Here is a 17,754-nt window from a genome sequence, read left to right on the forward strand (position 1 = left end):
AAACAGACAGTACAACAAAAACAATTGACTGAACCAAGTTCTAATATTCTAGACTACAAACCAAGTTATTAATGTTCATCTGCATCATCATTATTCCCCTAACTCCTCCAGTAAAACACCAGAATTACCTTCACATGCATAGGTTTTATTGCATAATCCCTGAAACAGTTTTAATTTTTTGTAAGAATGGTTGAGAAAACAGGTGTTATGCAGAAGATAGAGAAGAGGCATGGAAGAAATTAAAAGCCCTCTGTTGTTTGCAAACACAGGAAATGAATCTAAGGCTGACTCATTAAGACAAGACTTTCCTAAACTGCTCAAAGTTCAGGGAGCAGATTTCCTTAATAAAAGTGATCTTTTCAGCCACCTAGATTTACAGGATCACAACCAACACAGGATCAAATTATACCATCGAAAATATCTGGAACAAGATGCAAGAACATAGTCTAAAACTTCCCAATTTCAACAAAATCCACTACTGGGGGGGGGGGGGGGCGGAAGCAGGTTATGCTTGTATTGAAAAGCAAAAGCTAAATTTACACTTTTAGAGAAGTCTTCAATTTAACTTTTGAAAGCATTTACACAGAAAACCCCAAACCTTTCACAGTAAAAAAGCAAAAAATGGTGTGAATTATAAAACATCTAGTTACAAGATTTAAAAAAACACAGTCAAGTTTTTCACAATTCAAAAGAACTACAACAGTGTTTAAGTTAGATATAAACACCATGTTCCACAATTTTGTACTTCTCATGCAAAGGCAAATAAATTAGGGAATATTCTACCCAGTGCCTGCCAAATGCACAGCAAATTCCATACTGTGTCAAAAGTCCCAAGTCCCAGTCCTCTACATATTTATGTGACGAGATCAACAGCCCTAAAAAGACCATTCATGTGCAGTTAATCCTCTGCAAAATGTTAGAATATTAACATTGAACCAGAATAATGTACTTTCTCCATAGGATAGACAGCATTTATCACCTTGCTGCAATGTTAATTCACATCTGGAATCTGTTAATCCAGTAACAACAATGCTGAATAAATTCCTTAAGATTTCATGTAAGTGCGTTTTTCTAAGCAAGCTAGAAGAAGGTTATGACACAGGCCGCTTTGTTAAGTTTCATCAAAATCCCCACCCTGAGCTGTAACAGTTTTGTTTGCTTAAATGGGAAGCTGCATAACCTAATCACATTGTTTACTTAACCACTGCACACTATACAAGAATAAAGTAAACTTCTTTGCTGCATTTTGTGTTTAATCAGCATCACAAATTAGCAGTATAAAGCTGATCTGACAGAATCCCACAAAAGAAAGTTAACATGCTGAAGGGAGGAAAGAATCTGGATGTTTTCTTTACAGCTGTTTTCAAAGTTACACATTTTCCTCAGAGCTTCTTTGGAGCCAGACGCAGTATGTGACACTGTTGTATTGGTTACACGCCATAAAAACAAATGTGTTTGTGCCCCCGAGAAGCTAGGCTATTTATGTAAAGAGGGTTACTGCTCTCAAATAGATCAGGACACACACACACACACCTCAAAACCCAAAACAAAGGAAAACCAAACCCTCTGGCTTTGGGCTATATCAATACATGCCTTTAAAATAATTACCTAATCAAATTTTTTAAATAACCCTTTATTGCCCCCATAGACTTTCTCCAGAGAATATGGATAATAGAATTAACTGCCTTCAGTCACTTAGTTATTTCTTCTTCCTTACCCATATTTATTTTTCATTTTAAGGAAGAACAAATAAATGGTATTGTAACAAAGCTGCTTTAGTTCTTACCCAACAAACTGAAAGCCTGTCAGAAAAAAATGTATTTTAGCTATACCATTGAGAAGAACAGAACTTGGAAGTGCTATCTAGCTTCGAATCAAAGACCAGCCTATGATCCTCACAGTCACTTGTTTATTATCACTTACTACTCCAATTTAATTAAGCAACACCTATGTGGGAGGGAGCAGAAGAGACAAACAGCAGAATAATTGGGTTATGACACCTCTGAAACTGTGCGACATGTATGACTGCTAACATTTGCTGTGTATTAGGGAGGAAAGAGCTCTAATAAAACAGCAATGTCTGTACTGTTCTTGAGCAAAGACACAGAAAACAACCAACCAAGACAAAAAAGCTGCCCTGGACCACAATTAAAAAAGCCTATTAAACTAAAATATAAAGACACTTGAAATATTGCGAAAAATCATTTCAATCAGCTAGGTAACATCACATGAAAACCAAAAAATATGACACACACACACCCCCCGCCCTGTTCAAAGAACACTGACTCATTGTAGACTGCTACAGTTTAGTCAGATCCCCGGTTAGTGACAAGCAGATCAAGCATCAATTAATGCTTTCAAATTTCTCCAGCAGTCTCATGCATGAGCCAATCAAGTTCAGAACCTTTGTCCCAGTTTTGGCACAGATACGGGATGGTTTGAGGCCTTAAAACAGGCAACAGAATCTTCACGAGGGATGACAACACTGAAGACCACCAAGATGGCAGATTCATCTGAAATTCGTCTCCTGGTTTGAGTGAACCATAATGAGAATACTTCTGTTATCAAATAGTAATTTCACATCAACTTAAATGACCTGACCCTGTAACTCACTCACACAAGCAATTCCATTAAAATAAAACTGTAAAAGAACCTGCAAACTATTGCTGGAGCATCAAGCATATGAAACCAACATGATGTACTCAATGGCAAAACACATAAAGAGTAAGACGGCACCAAGAAAAAAATACTGCCTTTCAACAAATAAACCACAACAAACAGTGCAGAGATATGAAGAAAGAAGAAGAGAAAGCAATCAAACACCATCTATCGTGTCTTCCTGGTCAGTGACCAAGAACTAAGGTATTTGCCTCTCAAATTTTGCGTATTTAAAAAACCTGTACAAAGTGGGTTTTTTTCCCGGTAGTTTGCCAAGTTTTCCAGCATTTCTTCATACCATATTATATCACATGGACTATGACTTGCCTTCTGGAAACCATGAAAACACCATATTGTTTACCATGCCACTACTTTATATATGCTGTATTTTTATTATACTGTCCAAAAAAGGCATCAAATAGGTTTTAATAAAGATTAAATAAAATATTGAGAGTGATCAAGCATATTGAGAGTGATCAAGCATTAAAAACTACGCTAGCTGACATCTGACTACAAGTTTGTTATCATTTCAGTGTTTTTCTACTCAGGTTAAAATGGTGTCAGCAATATTTGACACAAAAGGAAGGATGAAATTAACTGAGCCATATCTGAAGCACCCTTTTGTCTGCACTAACTTGCAAAAGCAAGAGGTTAGTATGACTTAGATGATGATTTGACAGGCATATGATTACAACTCTGCTGCAGTATAAAGGAGCGCAAATGTACAGATAAAATTGTGTGTCAGGGCACAAACCAACTACTAATTTGTGTGTGTGTCTGTGTTTATCCCTAGGTGCATATATTTTTTTATATATACATAAATGCCTAACATTGTTTCCATAAAATATCTTGTTCTGAAAATGCTCCAAAGGCCCCTGGAGCAAGTGTACCACTTGCCTTTTTACCCAGAAATTAAGGTCTGTGTTGCATTTGTTAGACAATTCAAAAGAACATTTTTATCTGGCAGTTGCCTTACCATTACTATTCAGTGTCTTCATAATAACTTCCATTTGTGCAAACTCATAGTTGTAGTCTGGTTCTGAAGAGGCTTCACTAGCAGCATCCACATCATGCTCTCCTAACGAAGTTTCCTTCTCAAGGTCTTTCAGCCAATCTCGTCTTTTCCTCTTTGGTAAATTGATTCTGTGTAAAAATTGAAATTCAGTTTCTAAGAAGTTTATGCAGAACAGTAGAAGGAACAAAAAAAAAAGACAGGCTGAATGTAAGAGGCTGGAATGCAAATATCACCTATTACCTAAAAAAGTGGTTGTTTCCCCATAATATTCTATCTCCATGCCATAACTGAGTGACAGAACACACCAGGGCACCATTTACACAGGATCTGAAAGAAAAAAAATCAACTTCAGCAAAACCCTAAAAATAAAAGGCTGAAAAGTAACTACAAGATCTACTGTTTCTCCCATCTACAGACAGTGATTTGTATCATACAATGCATAAATCTGCTAGGTTATTAAAGAATCAACGGGAAAGTTACTGGTCTGATTTCCACTGTCAGAATTAAACACAAAGTACCTTTCCCCTCCAGCTTTGGCTGGTACAACTCTTCAGTGAACGTATAGACAAGGTTGCTTCAGTTGCACAATTTTCTTTAAAAGCCCATTTCTCAAATTGGATCACTGCCTGTTTCTTATGAACAGTCTGTAAACCTGGATGCATGCAAATCCTACTTACAAACCTCTCCAAGATATGTTAGTCAACACACAGTTGTAAAACATACTGTTAACATATTCGGCATTCAAGCATAAGAAAAGACCCTTAGAGATCCAAGTTTCATTCTTTCAACAACTGGAGTCTCTATTATTAACAAGGGTCTATTTTTGTGAACATCTGGTATACTGCTATATTTGCATTTAGGTTTCTTTGTATTTAAGTTTCAATCACAAAATGGGAAAAATTGAGCTGTTGAACTTTTGCATATGTGAGTCAGAAAGCAGAATTTATTTGAAAGTGAAAAAAACTTAGGTAAAATAAAAAAAGCCTTTTCAGATGCAGTGTTCTGAATTCAGCTGTCTCTCTCAAGTCAACACAAACATGTAGCATTTGATTTAGAACCAGATTTCCCCCCCCCCAACAACATTGTGGTAACTAAATTTCTGTTGACACTAGCATCTTAAGAACAGCTACACTGCAGATCAGGCACAAGTAAAACAAAATATGTTTTTTCCACTGACATGTGCCTTTAAAATGACTGATTTCTAGTCAGTAACTCTATCACCATAAGTCTGAATCACATCTATTTGAAATTTTGTATTGTAGGCTGCACAAAAAAAATGCAAATGTTGAGGTATTTTATTGAAAGTAGATTGGATTCTTTAAAAGGTGTCTCAAACTTCTGTTTCTCACTCTAGTACTAATCTATACATTATTTAGATATTTAGATTTCAGTCAACCGGCATGACTATTAAATAGGACAAAGGTACAGCTTATCACAAACCGTTGGAGATGAAGCGACAAAGACATTTATTTACAATTCCACCCAAGAAGCCACAGTGCCCCCAAAATGAAAAATAATTAAAATACAGAAATAGAAACAAAAGGAGAAACATGACTTCACACTGTGTATTTGCTAGACACAACAGTAATTAAAGATTTTAAAAAGTATTTAAAGATCTGACGATTTTTAAAATACTGAGCTTTACAACAGGAACTACTCATGATGCACAATTTATCCTCCCCCATCAAGACACATCCTACTAACCTATCGCATGGGTCGCGATAGCCAGCAGCATCTCAGTGATCCTCTTACCACCCAAGATACAGACAACCAAAGGTCCCTCATTCCTACTGAATACCTTCTTGCGATGGTTTATTCTGAGCCAAGCCACTGACCACTGTTATGCTGCAGAGTGGGTGGGTGGGTGTGTACACATGTGGGGAAATCTCAGTTTTATCACTGAATTTCACTTCTAAGCATCTGTCATCTATATAGAAGATACTCATTGATCAGAATGTTAAGACTTCTGACTAGGTGAAATAAAAATGCATGCAAGTTATCTTCTGGTAAAGAAAAGCAAACACTTCACTGGAAAGTGCTGCTGATCCTTCTTACCTTGCATTTTCTTTTGGTGTGAGTGTAACTTCTCCATCTAAAGCAATATCAATCTCACAGTGTTCTGGTTGAATTCCTATACCAAAGAGCTGTATATCCTGAGAGGTATCTGCACCAACTCTTGTGTGATCCTAGAAAATAAGCTGTTACTAAGAGACAAGCAAACTATCACTGTTTATATAACTAAGAAAATATTAGCTAAAGCACTGAGACTGCACAATCTACGTGCTCTCCTTTGCTAAGCACTTCTGTAGAGCAGAAATGGTGCCACAGCAGATTTGAAGACTGTAAAGGTCACACACAAACTGTTCTTCTGCTCTACGCTTTATCTTCATACGGTTTTACATAAAGCAAAATACAGCAGTTGACACAAATTCTGATTTTAAAATATTCTCAGTTTATGCTTGCATACAAGCAATAAATGCAAATAGTGAAGAAAACCAGCCATGTCATATAGGCATAATAGCAGAGGACAACATGGATAGTAAAATAAGGTGCACGGAGTTGGCTGCTTTTCAGAAACAGCTATATAGCAACTCAACTAAACATACTGATCTCTACATAATTTCAAGTCGTATTGTTAATTCTGTAAATATTTTACTTCGTTGTCGTTAGAGGAGTTGTGCTTTATTTGCTACTGTTCAAACACAAAAGTTCTATCTCAGCCACTAAAGCAGAAAAGTGACTATAAAAATAGACAGGATAGTCTTTCATATCTTATTGACAAGGAGCTCACATTTCCTTACAAACTTATTAGGTTTGTATTTGACACTATTTCACTCTGACATGAGACTATGCTAAACAGAATGATAGCTAGTGGCACTAGAAAAATACATTTCTGTAAATTTTTTAAGTGTTGGGTTTTTTTTTCCCCCCTTTTTCTTAAGCTTTTCTGTCATCAGAAACTATGTTTATGCTTACTTATTACTACTAACATCACCTCTTTATGAATAACTCCTTGAATATTTAAAGCAAGCCTCAGTTCACTAACAAAAAGAAACATCTAATACAAGGCTCTCACTTCAAGTTCAGCCCAAAAGGCAATTCTATTCACAGAATCGTCTAGGTTGGAAAAGACCTTGAAGATCATCCAGACAACCATTGACCTAACACTGACAGTTCCCAACTACACCGTATCCCTAAGCGCTAAGTCAACTTTACTCTTAAACACCTCCAGGGATGGGGACTCCACCACCTCCCTGGGCAGCCCATTCCAACACCTAACAGCCCGTTCTGTAAAGAAATGCTTCCTAATATCCAGTCTAAACCTTCCCCGGTGCAATATGAGGCCATTACCTCTTGTCCTATCACTTTTTACTTGGTTAAAGAGACTCATCCCCACCTCTCTGCAACCTCCTGTCAGGTAGCTGTAGAGGGCGATGAGGTCTCCCCTCAGCCTCCTCTTCTCCAGACTAAACAACCCCAGTTCCCTCAGCCGCTCCTCATACGACATGTGCTCCAGACCCTTCACCAGCTTCGTTGCCCTTCTCTGGACACGCTCAAGTGATTCAATGTCCTTTTTGTAGTGAGGGGCCCAAAACTGAACACAGGAATCGAGGTGTGGCCTCACCAGTGCCGAGTACAGGGGTAAGATCACTTCCCTGTCCCTGCTGGCCACGCTATTTCTGATGCAAGCCAGGACGCCATTGGCCTTCTTGGCCACCTGGGCACACTGCTGGCTCATTCACATCCTGTCTGGAAAAGCTAGAATTTATCTCAACACTGGCACACACTGAGAAGTTCTCCCACTGTTGGCAATCAGGAGATCAATCAGGAAAACAATGAAGCAGAACTGCAAAGGGAGAACAAAAACCTAAACAGTAGAAGGAGCCCTATCCTATTTTGCTGCAACTAGTCTTAAAAAATCTAAATACGCTCTGAATAACAAATTGAGCTAGAAATTCAAAACAATAAAAAAGTGTCTTTTCATTCTCTGTAAACATCCTGTTCACATTCTTACCTTTAAATAGTAAACCAAAAGCTCATTGAGCGCAGGGTCTGCATTCAGGTTCACCAGGTAACACTTGTCATCCCCAACTTTGATACCTGAAGACTCAAGGGAAATTCCCATGCTCTCTAGCTGTCTTTGTCTCTCCTGCAAGAACAAAAATAGGTTAATCTTGCCTGCTGCAATACGTAGAGACAAATACAGAAAGTAAATGAAAGCAGAGCCACTAAAGCTGAAGATATACAGTAGGCATGTTTGGCATGTGCATCACTACCAGAAACAGAACTTAAGACATCGGTCACATACAGTATGTTTAATAGAATTTATTTTTACACACCACCACCAGAAAGTTAGATCTAATCCTCAAACACCTGCTTCCCCAAAGTGGCACTTACTTACCTAAGCAGCCCTACTGATTTTATTAGAGCTACTCATAAGTAACACAGTGTGGCTTTGAACTTTGATGTCAAGTTAAAAACTAGTCTCAGTTGCAATTACTTCAAGGATAATGATAGTCATAGATAATTTAGAAAATAGCATGCCACACTTTAGGTTTATTCTTATGCAGTATTATTATTGAAATTCAGCTAAAGCATCTACTTGATCACTCATGTCTTTTGCTACAGTTTGGAGGTTGAGGTTTTTTTTATTTGGCTGGTTGGGTTTAGTTTGGTTTTTCCCACTGCCTTTTTTTTTTTTTTTTTTTAAACAGTGGTTGCACCAAAGGCTGCTCTGGAACATTAAGACTAGAAAGGGAGACCAACAATACTTGTTCTCCAAGCTACAGATGGTGGAAATGGTGGAAAACTACACCAGAAGCCAGAAGTCTTACTTTAAGTACAATAATAATAAATGAACTTTAGCAAATACATGTATACATTTTCCTTCTCTGGTTAAGTCACTAAAAAGCAAAAGGAACAAATACTATGCAAAACTCTGATTTTTTTTGTAATTCTTCATTTTCTTAGTCATTTCAAGGGAAATACATCCAAGATCTCACTGTGGTCTTATAAATAAATGAGCTGCCCAAACATATTTTGATGTTTTATTTTAAAATCAAATATTAGCTTTTATGAATATCATGACACATCTACATTTATCCTAATGACACTTAGACTTTAAAAAAAACCACCATCACCCCCCCCCATAAACTAGGGGAAAGGACAAAAATCCAGAGGCATTTTAGATAGCTGGTGGGGAAGACAGCAAAGTCCACTAAAGCTCATGAAATTCAACTGTATGAGTATCTGGCCTTTCCTCCTCAAAATTTCTGAAATACCTGTGCGATTTCTTCTGTTTTCCTTAGCTTTTCTTCCCATGTGACTGTTAGCTCTTTTATTAGCTTTTCGGATTCTTCCAATTTTTCCTTCAGTTCTGGTGCCTTCATGGCCTAAAAGATAGAAATCAGCAAAAATCTTCAGCTACTCTTCCCACTGCAACATCTGCTTGCACAGGGAAAGTGAACACAGCAACATAACATGAAATGCAACAAGTATAGATTGACTATATCTCCAGGTTTTTTGTGGCAGAAGATGAAGAGACAGGTCACTTGCAAAGGAAGAGGACAGAATCAACCTATAATGATCTGAATCCAGGTCTGAAACAGCTAAGATCGACACAGCTCCAGAGGCTAATGGAACCAACAAAATCTCTGGGCCTGGCCACTCAAGCTTCAGTATCTGTATAAAAATATCTGAGTATTTAAAAACTTTAAGTCTTAGCTGTCTGAAGTTCAACTGCAAAGTCTTTTTTCCAAAAAAAGTTTCAAATATAAATTCCTCTCAAAATTTAGCCTTCCATTCTATCTTGGTTGCGCAAGTGTTTCTAGAGTTGCATTAAAGCTTTCAGACTGACCCTGTTGATCACCTTCAAAGGAAGGCATGCTCTGGAGCTAACACAGGCTTCTCATTTCACAAAAGGAAACAAAAGCAAAAACCTCAAATATGTCCAGTGCCAAGTAACAATTCAACAGGCTGGCCTATAACTCTATATAAACTGTTTTTAACAGAAGGTATAAGAGAAAAAGCTTTTTCAAAAAACTAGTAAGACTCTGGACACCTTCTTATTGATTGTGTTCAGCCACAGTCTGCCAACATAATTAACCACATGCTACAATAGTATTTTCCAATTTAAAGTACAGGATTAGAACAGATTTTTATTTACAAAAAAAGTGAATGGCTCTTTTTTCTCAAAGCAGATTTTCCCATTTCAGCCTATAAGGAACTGGTCATACGAGGAACAGTATTCCTTAAATGAATGTCAAGTTTAAACACCACACAAATTTATCCTCAGACACACTTCTGTTCTTTTTCCATCAGTATTTTGTGTCTTGCCTGAAAAGAGCAAATATATTTTCTTACACTCCAGTGCCTAATTTCTCCAGATATCACCAAGTAAACTATGCTACCCTGATACTTTACTCTCCAATTAGAAGTACAAATCCAAGATAAGCAGCAATCACAGAGAGTTAACTGTTAAGGCAGTAAAGCAAAACGCTGATGGTTTCAGTGTTGCAGTTTTGACAATTTTTTATAGATTTTTGCAAATGTTAAGGAGACAAATGTCCCACATATTTTGTGGTCCAACAGCAGATTTACAGCTTTTCACACTTTTCCATTTGACATCATAAAATTATATAGTCCACCAATGCAAAAAAAATTTCTGCTAGTAAGTCTACACAATGAAATTGTACTCTACCTCTTATCTGTGCTGCATCGATTATTGCTTGACATGAAGTTCTTCAAGAACAGTCTATTCTGACAAGGGTCACCATCAGTACAATGCTGTCCCCATTTAAGAGTTATTAAAAATAAGCAAAAATTAAGTTGGATTTATTTCAGGAAAGAAAGTTAATTATTAAAAAGTGCAAGACTCCTCCTTTCCTCATTTTATAAGGCTTAAAAAGAAAGCTAGTCTTCCAGCCAGAGTTTGACATTTCCCTGGGAAATTCAGTTTATGTTGTACTGTGAGTAACGTTACCTCAGCTTGTGAGAGCTGTTCTTTCAGTTTTTCAACTTCTTCACGTAATTCTCTGATGACCCTAGCATTTGGATCTTCATTCACCACAGCATGATTAACTATCCTTTTGGCTCTGTCTGCATATCTCAGAGTAGAGAGCGTTTCTTCATAGTTGTCTGCTGCTGGACTAATTGTGGCTATCATGGCAGTTTGGCTGTTTCCTCCCAAGTTGTCCTGTAGAGTGCATCCATAGAGAGTTTGAGGGTTAGAAGTTGTTCTGAGACTATAAAATACTTTAAATACAAAACTTGCTATTTAGACACAGAAAGGTACTCTGGATATAAGCTAGCCTCTACGATCCATAAACATTTCCAGCCACTTCCATCAGCTTTGATTCCACTATGACGGAAAATAGCCCAACAGGACTTTACATAGAATTAACACAAGATACACTTAGCTGTCCACATTACTTGGAACAGCTTAGAGCTATGAGAGCTCCTTATCTTTTTTTTTTTTTTTTTAAAAAAAAGTCCACATACACAGAGGTATGCTACAATGATCCTACAAACTATTAAGCTGACATCTTGTGAACAGGGTAAACAGAAAATATTAATTACCTTGAGAAGCCAAGTGAGTACAGAGTCTCTGTAAGGCACAAACTTGTTTTTCCCCTTCCCTGCTGCTTGGTCAGCAAGTGATGATATAACCAAGCCCAGCGTTGAAAGTGATCTAGAAATGCAACACAGTAGAACAGATTTAACATATATTCCAAATGTAGATTTAATAAAAGAGGAAAGGGGATTTTCTAAAGTTTAATTTATTCTCTGAAAAACTTAAGATCCAATTTTTAAAATATCACAATAATTTAAGTTGGAAATGACCACAGGAGATCAGCTAGCCCATCACCCTGCTCCAAAGAGGGCAATGTATTTATTATAAAGTTACATATTTGGAAGAAAAAAATGGGTTATCTATGGTGTTTCATCTCATCTGGTACTAAGACCAAGTACCAGAAAGACTAATATTCCAGTATTTAATAAAGCTTGAAGAGTGCAAAGCAGACTGCTTCAGTACATGGAGAATAACTGCCTTTGATTAGACATCTACATTTTCTCAGAGACTAAAAATCTTTCTATCTTGGACACTGCCTCATGACACTTAACAGCGTTGGCAGCATGGCAAGGATCCCCCGTCTCTAGGAACAATGTTTTAAGAGCACTGGCTCAACAACAGACTAAAACCAAACAATTCTCTAGCCATAAGGAGGCATCCTCAAGACAAAGCCAGCTATGGCCCAAGAGAACTAGTCTGCCTGGTGAACCAGTAACCAATCAGTCACTACACAACAAGGGAAGACTGGTCATCAGAAGAGGCTGATTAGGAAGTCCCTTGACAAATGGATTGACTTATAATTGAGGTGGAGCCTCACTAGCTTCTTGTGGGGGCAACAGACCAAACAATCTCCCAGTTACAAAAATGTTGCACAAGCATGAAAAAGAAAAGGCTCCAAATTGCTTAGCAGACAGCCACATCCCAAACACCACTCCAGAATTGTGAAGAAAATGCAGATAACTCATCCATTTTGGTACATAGACCACTTGTACCAACAGGGGTAACTGTATTAGCAATCTGTGCAAAGCATATGTGCATCATATTATCCAATTGTTATACAATCCTGTGTAAATTTTAAGTGACATCAGGGCTCTTGGGGTGAGTATGCTTAAGATAATGAGCTGGTTCAGGAGCCTGAGAACATTAAACAGATGCCTAAAGGGTTTTGAAACAGAGACCGCGCTAAAGCCCAAGAGCATACTGGTCCATCATGCTCATGCTCAATTACCCAGCTACTTTTTATAACCACCAAGGAAAACTTCAGCAGCATCACAATTAGATAGTCAAATAAATTTCTAATTGTACTGTTCCACTCCATCCTTTCGAGTTTTCTTTTCAAAGTAGTACTATTTTAGTTGATAGGCAGTTTTTGCACAGTATTTGTATCAGGGCCTTAGTGCTGCTTGAAATTAACAGTGGTTCAGAAATAACATTTAGGAAGTGACAAAAATGTTGCAGAAGAATATTTCAAGAAAGATATCTGAAGGTAAAGTAACAAGAACCATAACATGTATCACAAAAGATGTCCCATACTGCATATATCAAAAGTGGTATGAAGATCGCATAGACTTGAAAACAAAACTAAAAGAAAAATAAATTTAAGGAGAGGGTAGGCAATTTGATCTCCCAAGAGATCACAATCTTTTGTAATTTGTCTGTAGGATAACTTTCCAATTCACCTCTGAAAATTTCACAGCAAAATGGACAGTTAGTTTTAGTTTGTGACCTAAACAAAAGCCTAACAACCTCTGAAAACTTGGGGGAGGATGGGGAGATTCTTGCCTCTAGTCTCTGGTCTCCACAGACAGAGATGACAGCGTGCTAAATACGCAAGAGCAAACAGTAGGATGCTGTATGCTGCTTCGTAGCAACCTCCTACAGCACAACTGAAAAGCACCACCAGCACACTTCCAGTGGAGTCCACCTTCAACAAGCATATAGTTAAAAAGTCATCCTGGTTTACTTTCCTCCAATTCCTCTTTCCCTCTTTAAATGAGGGGAAATATGAAAACCAAAGCCAAAAACTGAGGAAGAGGGAAGAAAAGGACACTCGGAAGGGAGACGGGAAAAACAGGGATTCAAAAAGGCCTATCACTGAAAATATTTCACAACAGGGCTGCAACACCAATTTGAGTTATGGGCACTGTATTTTAATGAACAGGAAATTATAAGATACAGTTTATTAACAGAGGATTAAAAGATGTGATAATATTTCTGCTTCTTATAAATACTGATTTTATTTTAAGACTGTTAGCATCTGCCATAAAAGCCAAACTGGAGTCATTTATGTATTCTACTTGAGATTTCATAATACAAAGCTGTTTAAAGACTTGAAGGAAAGCAGTAAAAGAAATGGTTGCCCAGCAAAATAATTACAGGACTCATCAGTTGCTTTCCTTCATGCTAAATGATGCATCAGAGATCTGTCATTACTTTGATCCTATCTCACACTACTTACATAATGAATCAACCAGAAGGCCTAAGCCCGTAGCACACAGCAGACCGAGGCAGTTCAGAAGCAGCGGGGTGAACTTATGTGGTGCAAGAGCATGAGAAAGTGCCATTTCTGCACACTGTCTGTTCTCCTTGTCCCTATTCCTCAAGCATGACCAGGTTGCCCTTGCTAGCAGGCGATGGGAAGCTTGCACACTCCCACCACAGGCCTGAGTCCTTGGCGTTTGAAGGGAAGTGGTGCTTCCTCACCTCAAGAAGCAACTGTCCCTAAATGACACCCATTCAAGCTACTTCTGTGCAATTTACAACCAAATTCTTCAATGAGCAGAATCCATCTTTCTATTAGTTAACTCTGAATACAAAAAACCTCCCTAAAATCAGCTTGGAGCCAGACCTGTCCCAACCCATTCCTTCCCCCGCCTACATTTTAAAGGCTTCTTTATGCATTCTCAAGTTAAAATGACAACAACTATGATTCTACTAATCAGAGTTAAAACTGCAGACTGCTCACAGAAAGTATTTTTCTTAGCCACTAATTGACAGCTTGTTTATTCTGCTTCCTCCTACTATTATATTCTAGAAATTCTCTGACTACACCACAAAGTTAAGTACCTGTGTTTCTACACTAGGTATGGGAACTAGCACATCCTGGGGAAGAACAAGCATATCCAGCTTTTCTACGAGGTATGGCAAGTCCCCCCAAAACCTAGATAATAAAGAGCAGATACCCAGCACCTTCACCAAGGCAACTCTACATCAGCTCTGAGAAAAAACAGAAGTGATCTTTATTATATCTTTATGAAGTTGTTAACAAAATGACACTCTCTGTTGTTTCAGTAAGTGGGAGAGCAATCCATCACTTCTCCTCCACAACATGCTGTCCCAAGACAGGAAAGAGTGTTTACAACAGAATGAGTTGTGGGACCAAGGTGGCAGCTACCAGAGCTATAGCCATGTTTCATCAGAAACAAATGGCACAGACACCTGCAGAGACTGGCTGAATGTCACACTATGCAGTTTTGATATGCACAGCTGAGTGTACATTTTCCCTGCCTTGTAAGTACATAAACAGGTACATTATTTTCACATTCTTTTTCATGGCAATAAAACATAGCACAAGCAGCAAGTTTATTTGCCAGCAGCTCCATTTTTGATCTCATTAAACATAACACATGCTACCAACAAACGTTACTGCTTTTTCATAAAAGAATAAAAAATATTTAAAAAATGAGCTGACATAGCAAAGTATATGGTTTAAATATACTGTATCACTCCAGAAAAGATTATTGCCTTTCCCTAATAAGTAAGGTACATCACACCCAAAAGACGACCATGCACAATGTTCTCTGAAGAACTAGTCTGGTAAAACATGTATACCAATTTTGAGGCTTCCAGTAAAAGTCAGACTTCATAAAAGCTCCAAGTAGCAGCAAAAAATCTACAGAAGACACCAAGCACAGCACTAAGAATTCTCTTTTGCCTACCAGTTCCAAAAGAGATTTCACATAGAGAATGCTTAATAAATGGACCAATACAGATTTATACCATATAAGAATTCAGTTGATAGGAAAATGCAGAGCTGTTCACTTTTTCTTTTAAAAAATATCTTTTACAGAAAAGTTTGGTGCTTGCATCTGAAGTCCTATATTGTCAAAGAGGTTCAGCATGGGCAAAACAACCTTCCTCTACATGCAGTAAAACTTTTACTACCATAAAAGTTTAACACTGAGTAAACATCCTGACAGAACAAGAAAGGCTGTCTTTCTGTATCTATAGTTACACTTGCAATTTGTTGATAGCTGATGGAGAGCTGGCATTTGAATTCTTCCCCAAGAATTAGAAAGGAACATTTAATTTCACCTTTGTTTATGCAAAATACAAATACATTTTCTAATAAAACCAATCTGAATTTAACTAGTAACCTGTGGGGCAAAGGTACAACACCTGCCATTAGGCAAACAGAGCCACATCATTTTGTTTCACAAGGACTACGCCAGCATGGCTACCAATACAATGCATTAAACACAAAGTAGATTAGAAATTAAGCTAGAAAGAGCAAAGATGTTCAAACTGTAAAAAGAGATAATTTGAAATAATTTTAAGTATGAATGCTGTTCAAACACACTTTGTGCTGCCATTGTTAACTTAAAATACCAAAGCATTTTGTAACATTTTAAAATTAAATTGAAAAAGCAGTAGCTTTTAATGTAACAGTTAAACTCTTTCTTTCCCAGGAAAATTAGTACATTTAAGACAGCAGTAATAGTGTGCTAAATTCTTGCTTTTGGGCAATAACGCAGTAATTACAGTAAAAAAGTGCCTTGAAACTTGTCATTGCTTGAGTACAAATGCCCAAGGCAACGCTAAACTAACACAGCTTCATTCTAATCTCCTGTTTTTAAACTGTGAGTTATACTCTTACATATTTTAATACATGCTGGAACAAAGCCATTCAACTCTGCAACTTTGCATTCTTCCTTGACTAGATGAGGAGACAAACACATAAGCCTGGGGACAGGGTGTATAAATGAATCACAAAAGGTATATGCTTAATTAAAGAGCGCTGCTGTCACTTTTTCCAGATAAAATTCATATAGCCCTCATCTGAGTCAAGTATGAATCAGGGTCCCTATGCCAACTGAAGGAAACACATGGTGTTTAGCACAGAGCAGCTGAAAGAACCATACTGAACTGCTTCTGACGAGGTCTACCATTTGAACTGACTTGTGACAAGCACACCAAGAGGTGGTCAAGGAAACAACAGTGATTCTGACAACATTAAGCTTTGCAACCCGCGTATGCCAATGTCTTACTTGTTTATGTTGCTGCCTTCCTTCAGACGTTCTCCTGCAGCTCCCGTTTTGGACACTCTCTCACTCCCAGCCAAATCCACCAGGCTGACCTTGCTGACCTTCTCTCCAGAATTCTGCACAGATGGGACATGGGAGAACAACAGCTAAGAAACACCAGCACAACGTGCTAACACGTCTGACGCTGGCACCATGAAACACTGTTCTTCATAATAACGTGGATTAAAGTATCAAAGTCAAGGTTTGAGAGAAGAAGGAATTGCCAGAATTTTTACAGCTCTTTAAGAGTCATTCATGTATCTTATAGTCAAGGGCTGAAGCACTAAGGAACCAGAATCAGCTGTGTAGTAGCATCAATAACCTTACTCATATAGAAGACCATTAAAACATATCAACTTCAGCAAAAGTTAAGACTTAAGACAGGTTTCATGGTGGCAATATATCTTAAAAAGTGATCCAAATGTTTGCTTTATCTGGTGTGCTTCCTCACTTTTCCACGGTTCTCTCAATCTTATGGTCTTGCCAATATTACTTTGATTACTGGACCCCATGGCATTAAAGGTAGAAGCACAGCTAAACAGGTAATGTATGTGGAAGAGGAAGGAAGAAGAATTCACCATAACTTCATAAATTAATCAACAGAAATACATACACCAGAATGCAGGTCATAAAGTGTCTGAGTCACTATAATATTGAATACAGCATGAGAGCGGCTGCTTTCTTCATTCATGTTCGTTGCAGCAACTGTTCGTGATTTGTTCCCCTCCGACATGAGTGACTCAATATCCTAGAGCAAAAAGAGTAAGAAGTGATGCTAGGATAAAAGCAAGCATTGTGCTTGCTGAACAAAATCCCCATCTAGATGGAAGGGTGTGTACGTGTGGGAGAGAGGAAGAAGGAAAGGTAGAAGTACTGAAAAAAATTCTTTACACATTGTGAGATGTATTGGTACAGAGGGTAATTCCGCAGGACAACGTCAAATCACATCTCTGTTTTAAGTGGTGCGCTTAGAAGCCCAGCAACTAGTCAATGCGCTTCCTCCTTATTTGCTGCTGAAACGTGTTGGCAACATCCACATTACAAATCATACTGTTTAATGCCAGCAATCAGGCCAACAGAGATCTACTTACATAAGTGAACACAATGCAACTCTTTACTGAACTGGACTAGGTACTGTCTTCATTTAATTGGCTCAAAGGGTTACCTCACTTGGAGCCTGTACCTTCCCACATATGTAAAAACAA

The 17,754-nt window shown here is 37.9% G+C and overlaps 1 protein-coding gene across 5 annotated transcripts in view; it reads right to left on the reverse strand.

Moving 5' to 3' along the window:
- KIF13A (kinesin family member 13A) overlaps window positions 1-17,754 on the reverse strand; it is a 113,964-nt gene that overhangs the window by 34,989 nt on the left and 61,221 nt on the right. For all 5 annotated transcript variants that reach the window (XM_074829157.1, XM_074829176.1, XM_074829149.1 and 2 more), the window contains 9 exons: window positions 17,163-17,297; window positions 16,514-16,626; window positions 11,252-11,363; window positions 10,656-10,868; window positions 8,956-9,066; window positions 7,689-7,823; window positions 5,729-5,859; window positions 3,914-4,000; window positions 3,635-3,801 (listed from right to left, as the gene is read on the reverse strand). In XM_074829157.1, coding sequence (XP_074685258.1) covers window positions 3,635-3,801; window positions 3,914-4,000; window positions 5,729-5,859; window positions 7,689-7,823; window positions 8,956-9,066; window positions 10,656-10,868; window positions 11,252-11,363; window positions 16,514-16,626; window positions 17,163-17,297 — 1,204 coding nt within the window. The remainder of the gene's footprint in view (window positions 1-3,634; window positions 3,802-3,913; window positions 4,001-5,728; window positions 5,860-7,688; window positions 7,824-8,955; window positions 9,067-10,655; window positions 10,869-11,251; window positions 11,364-16,513; window positions 16,627-17,162; window positions 17,298-17,754) is intronic.

This window comes from Strix aluco, chromosome 1 (assembly GCF_031877795.1).
Source record: "Strix aluco isolate bStrAlu1 chromosome 1, bStrAlu1.hap1, whole genome shotgun sequence".
In the NCBI taxonomy this organism is placed as follows: domain Eukaryota; kingdom Metazoa; phylum Chordata; class Aves; order Strigiformes; family Strigidae; genus Strix; species Strix aluco.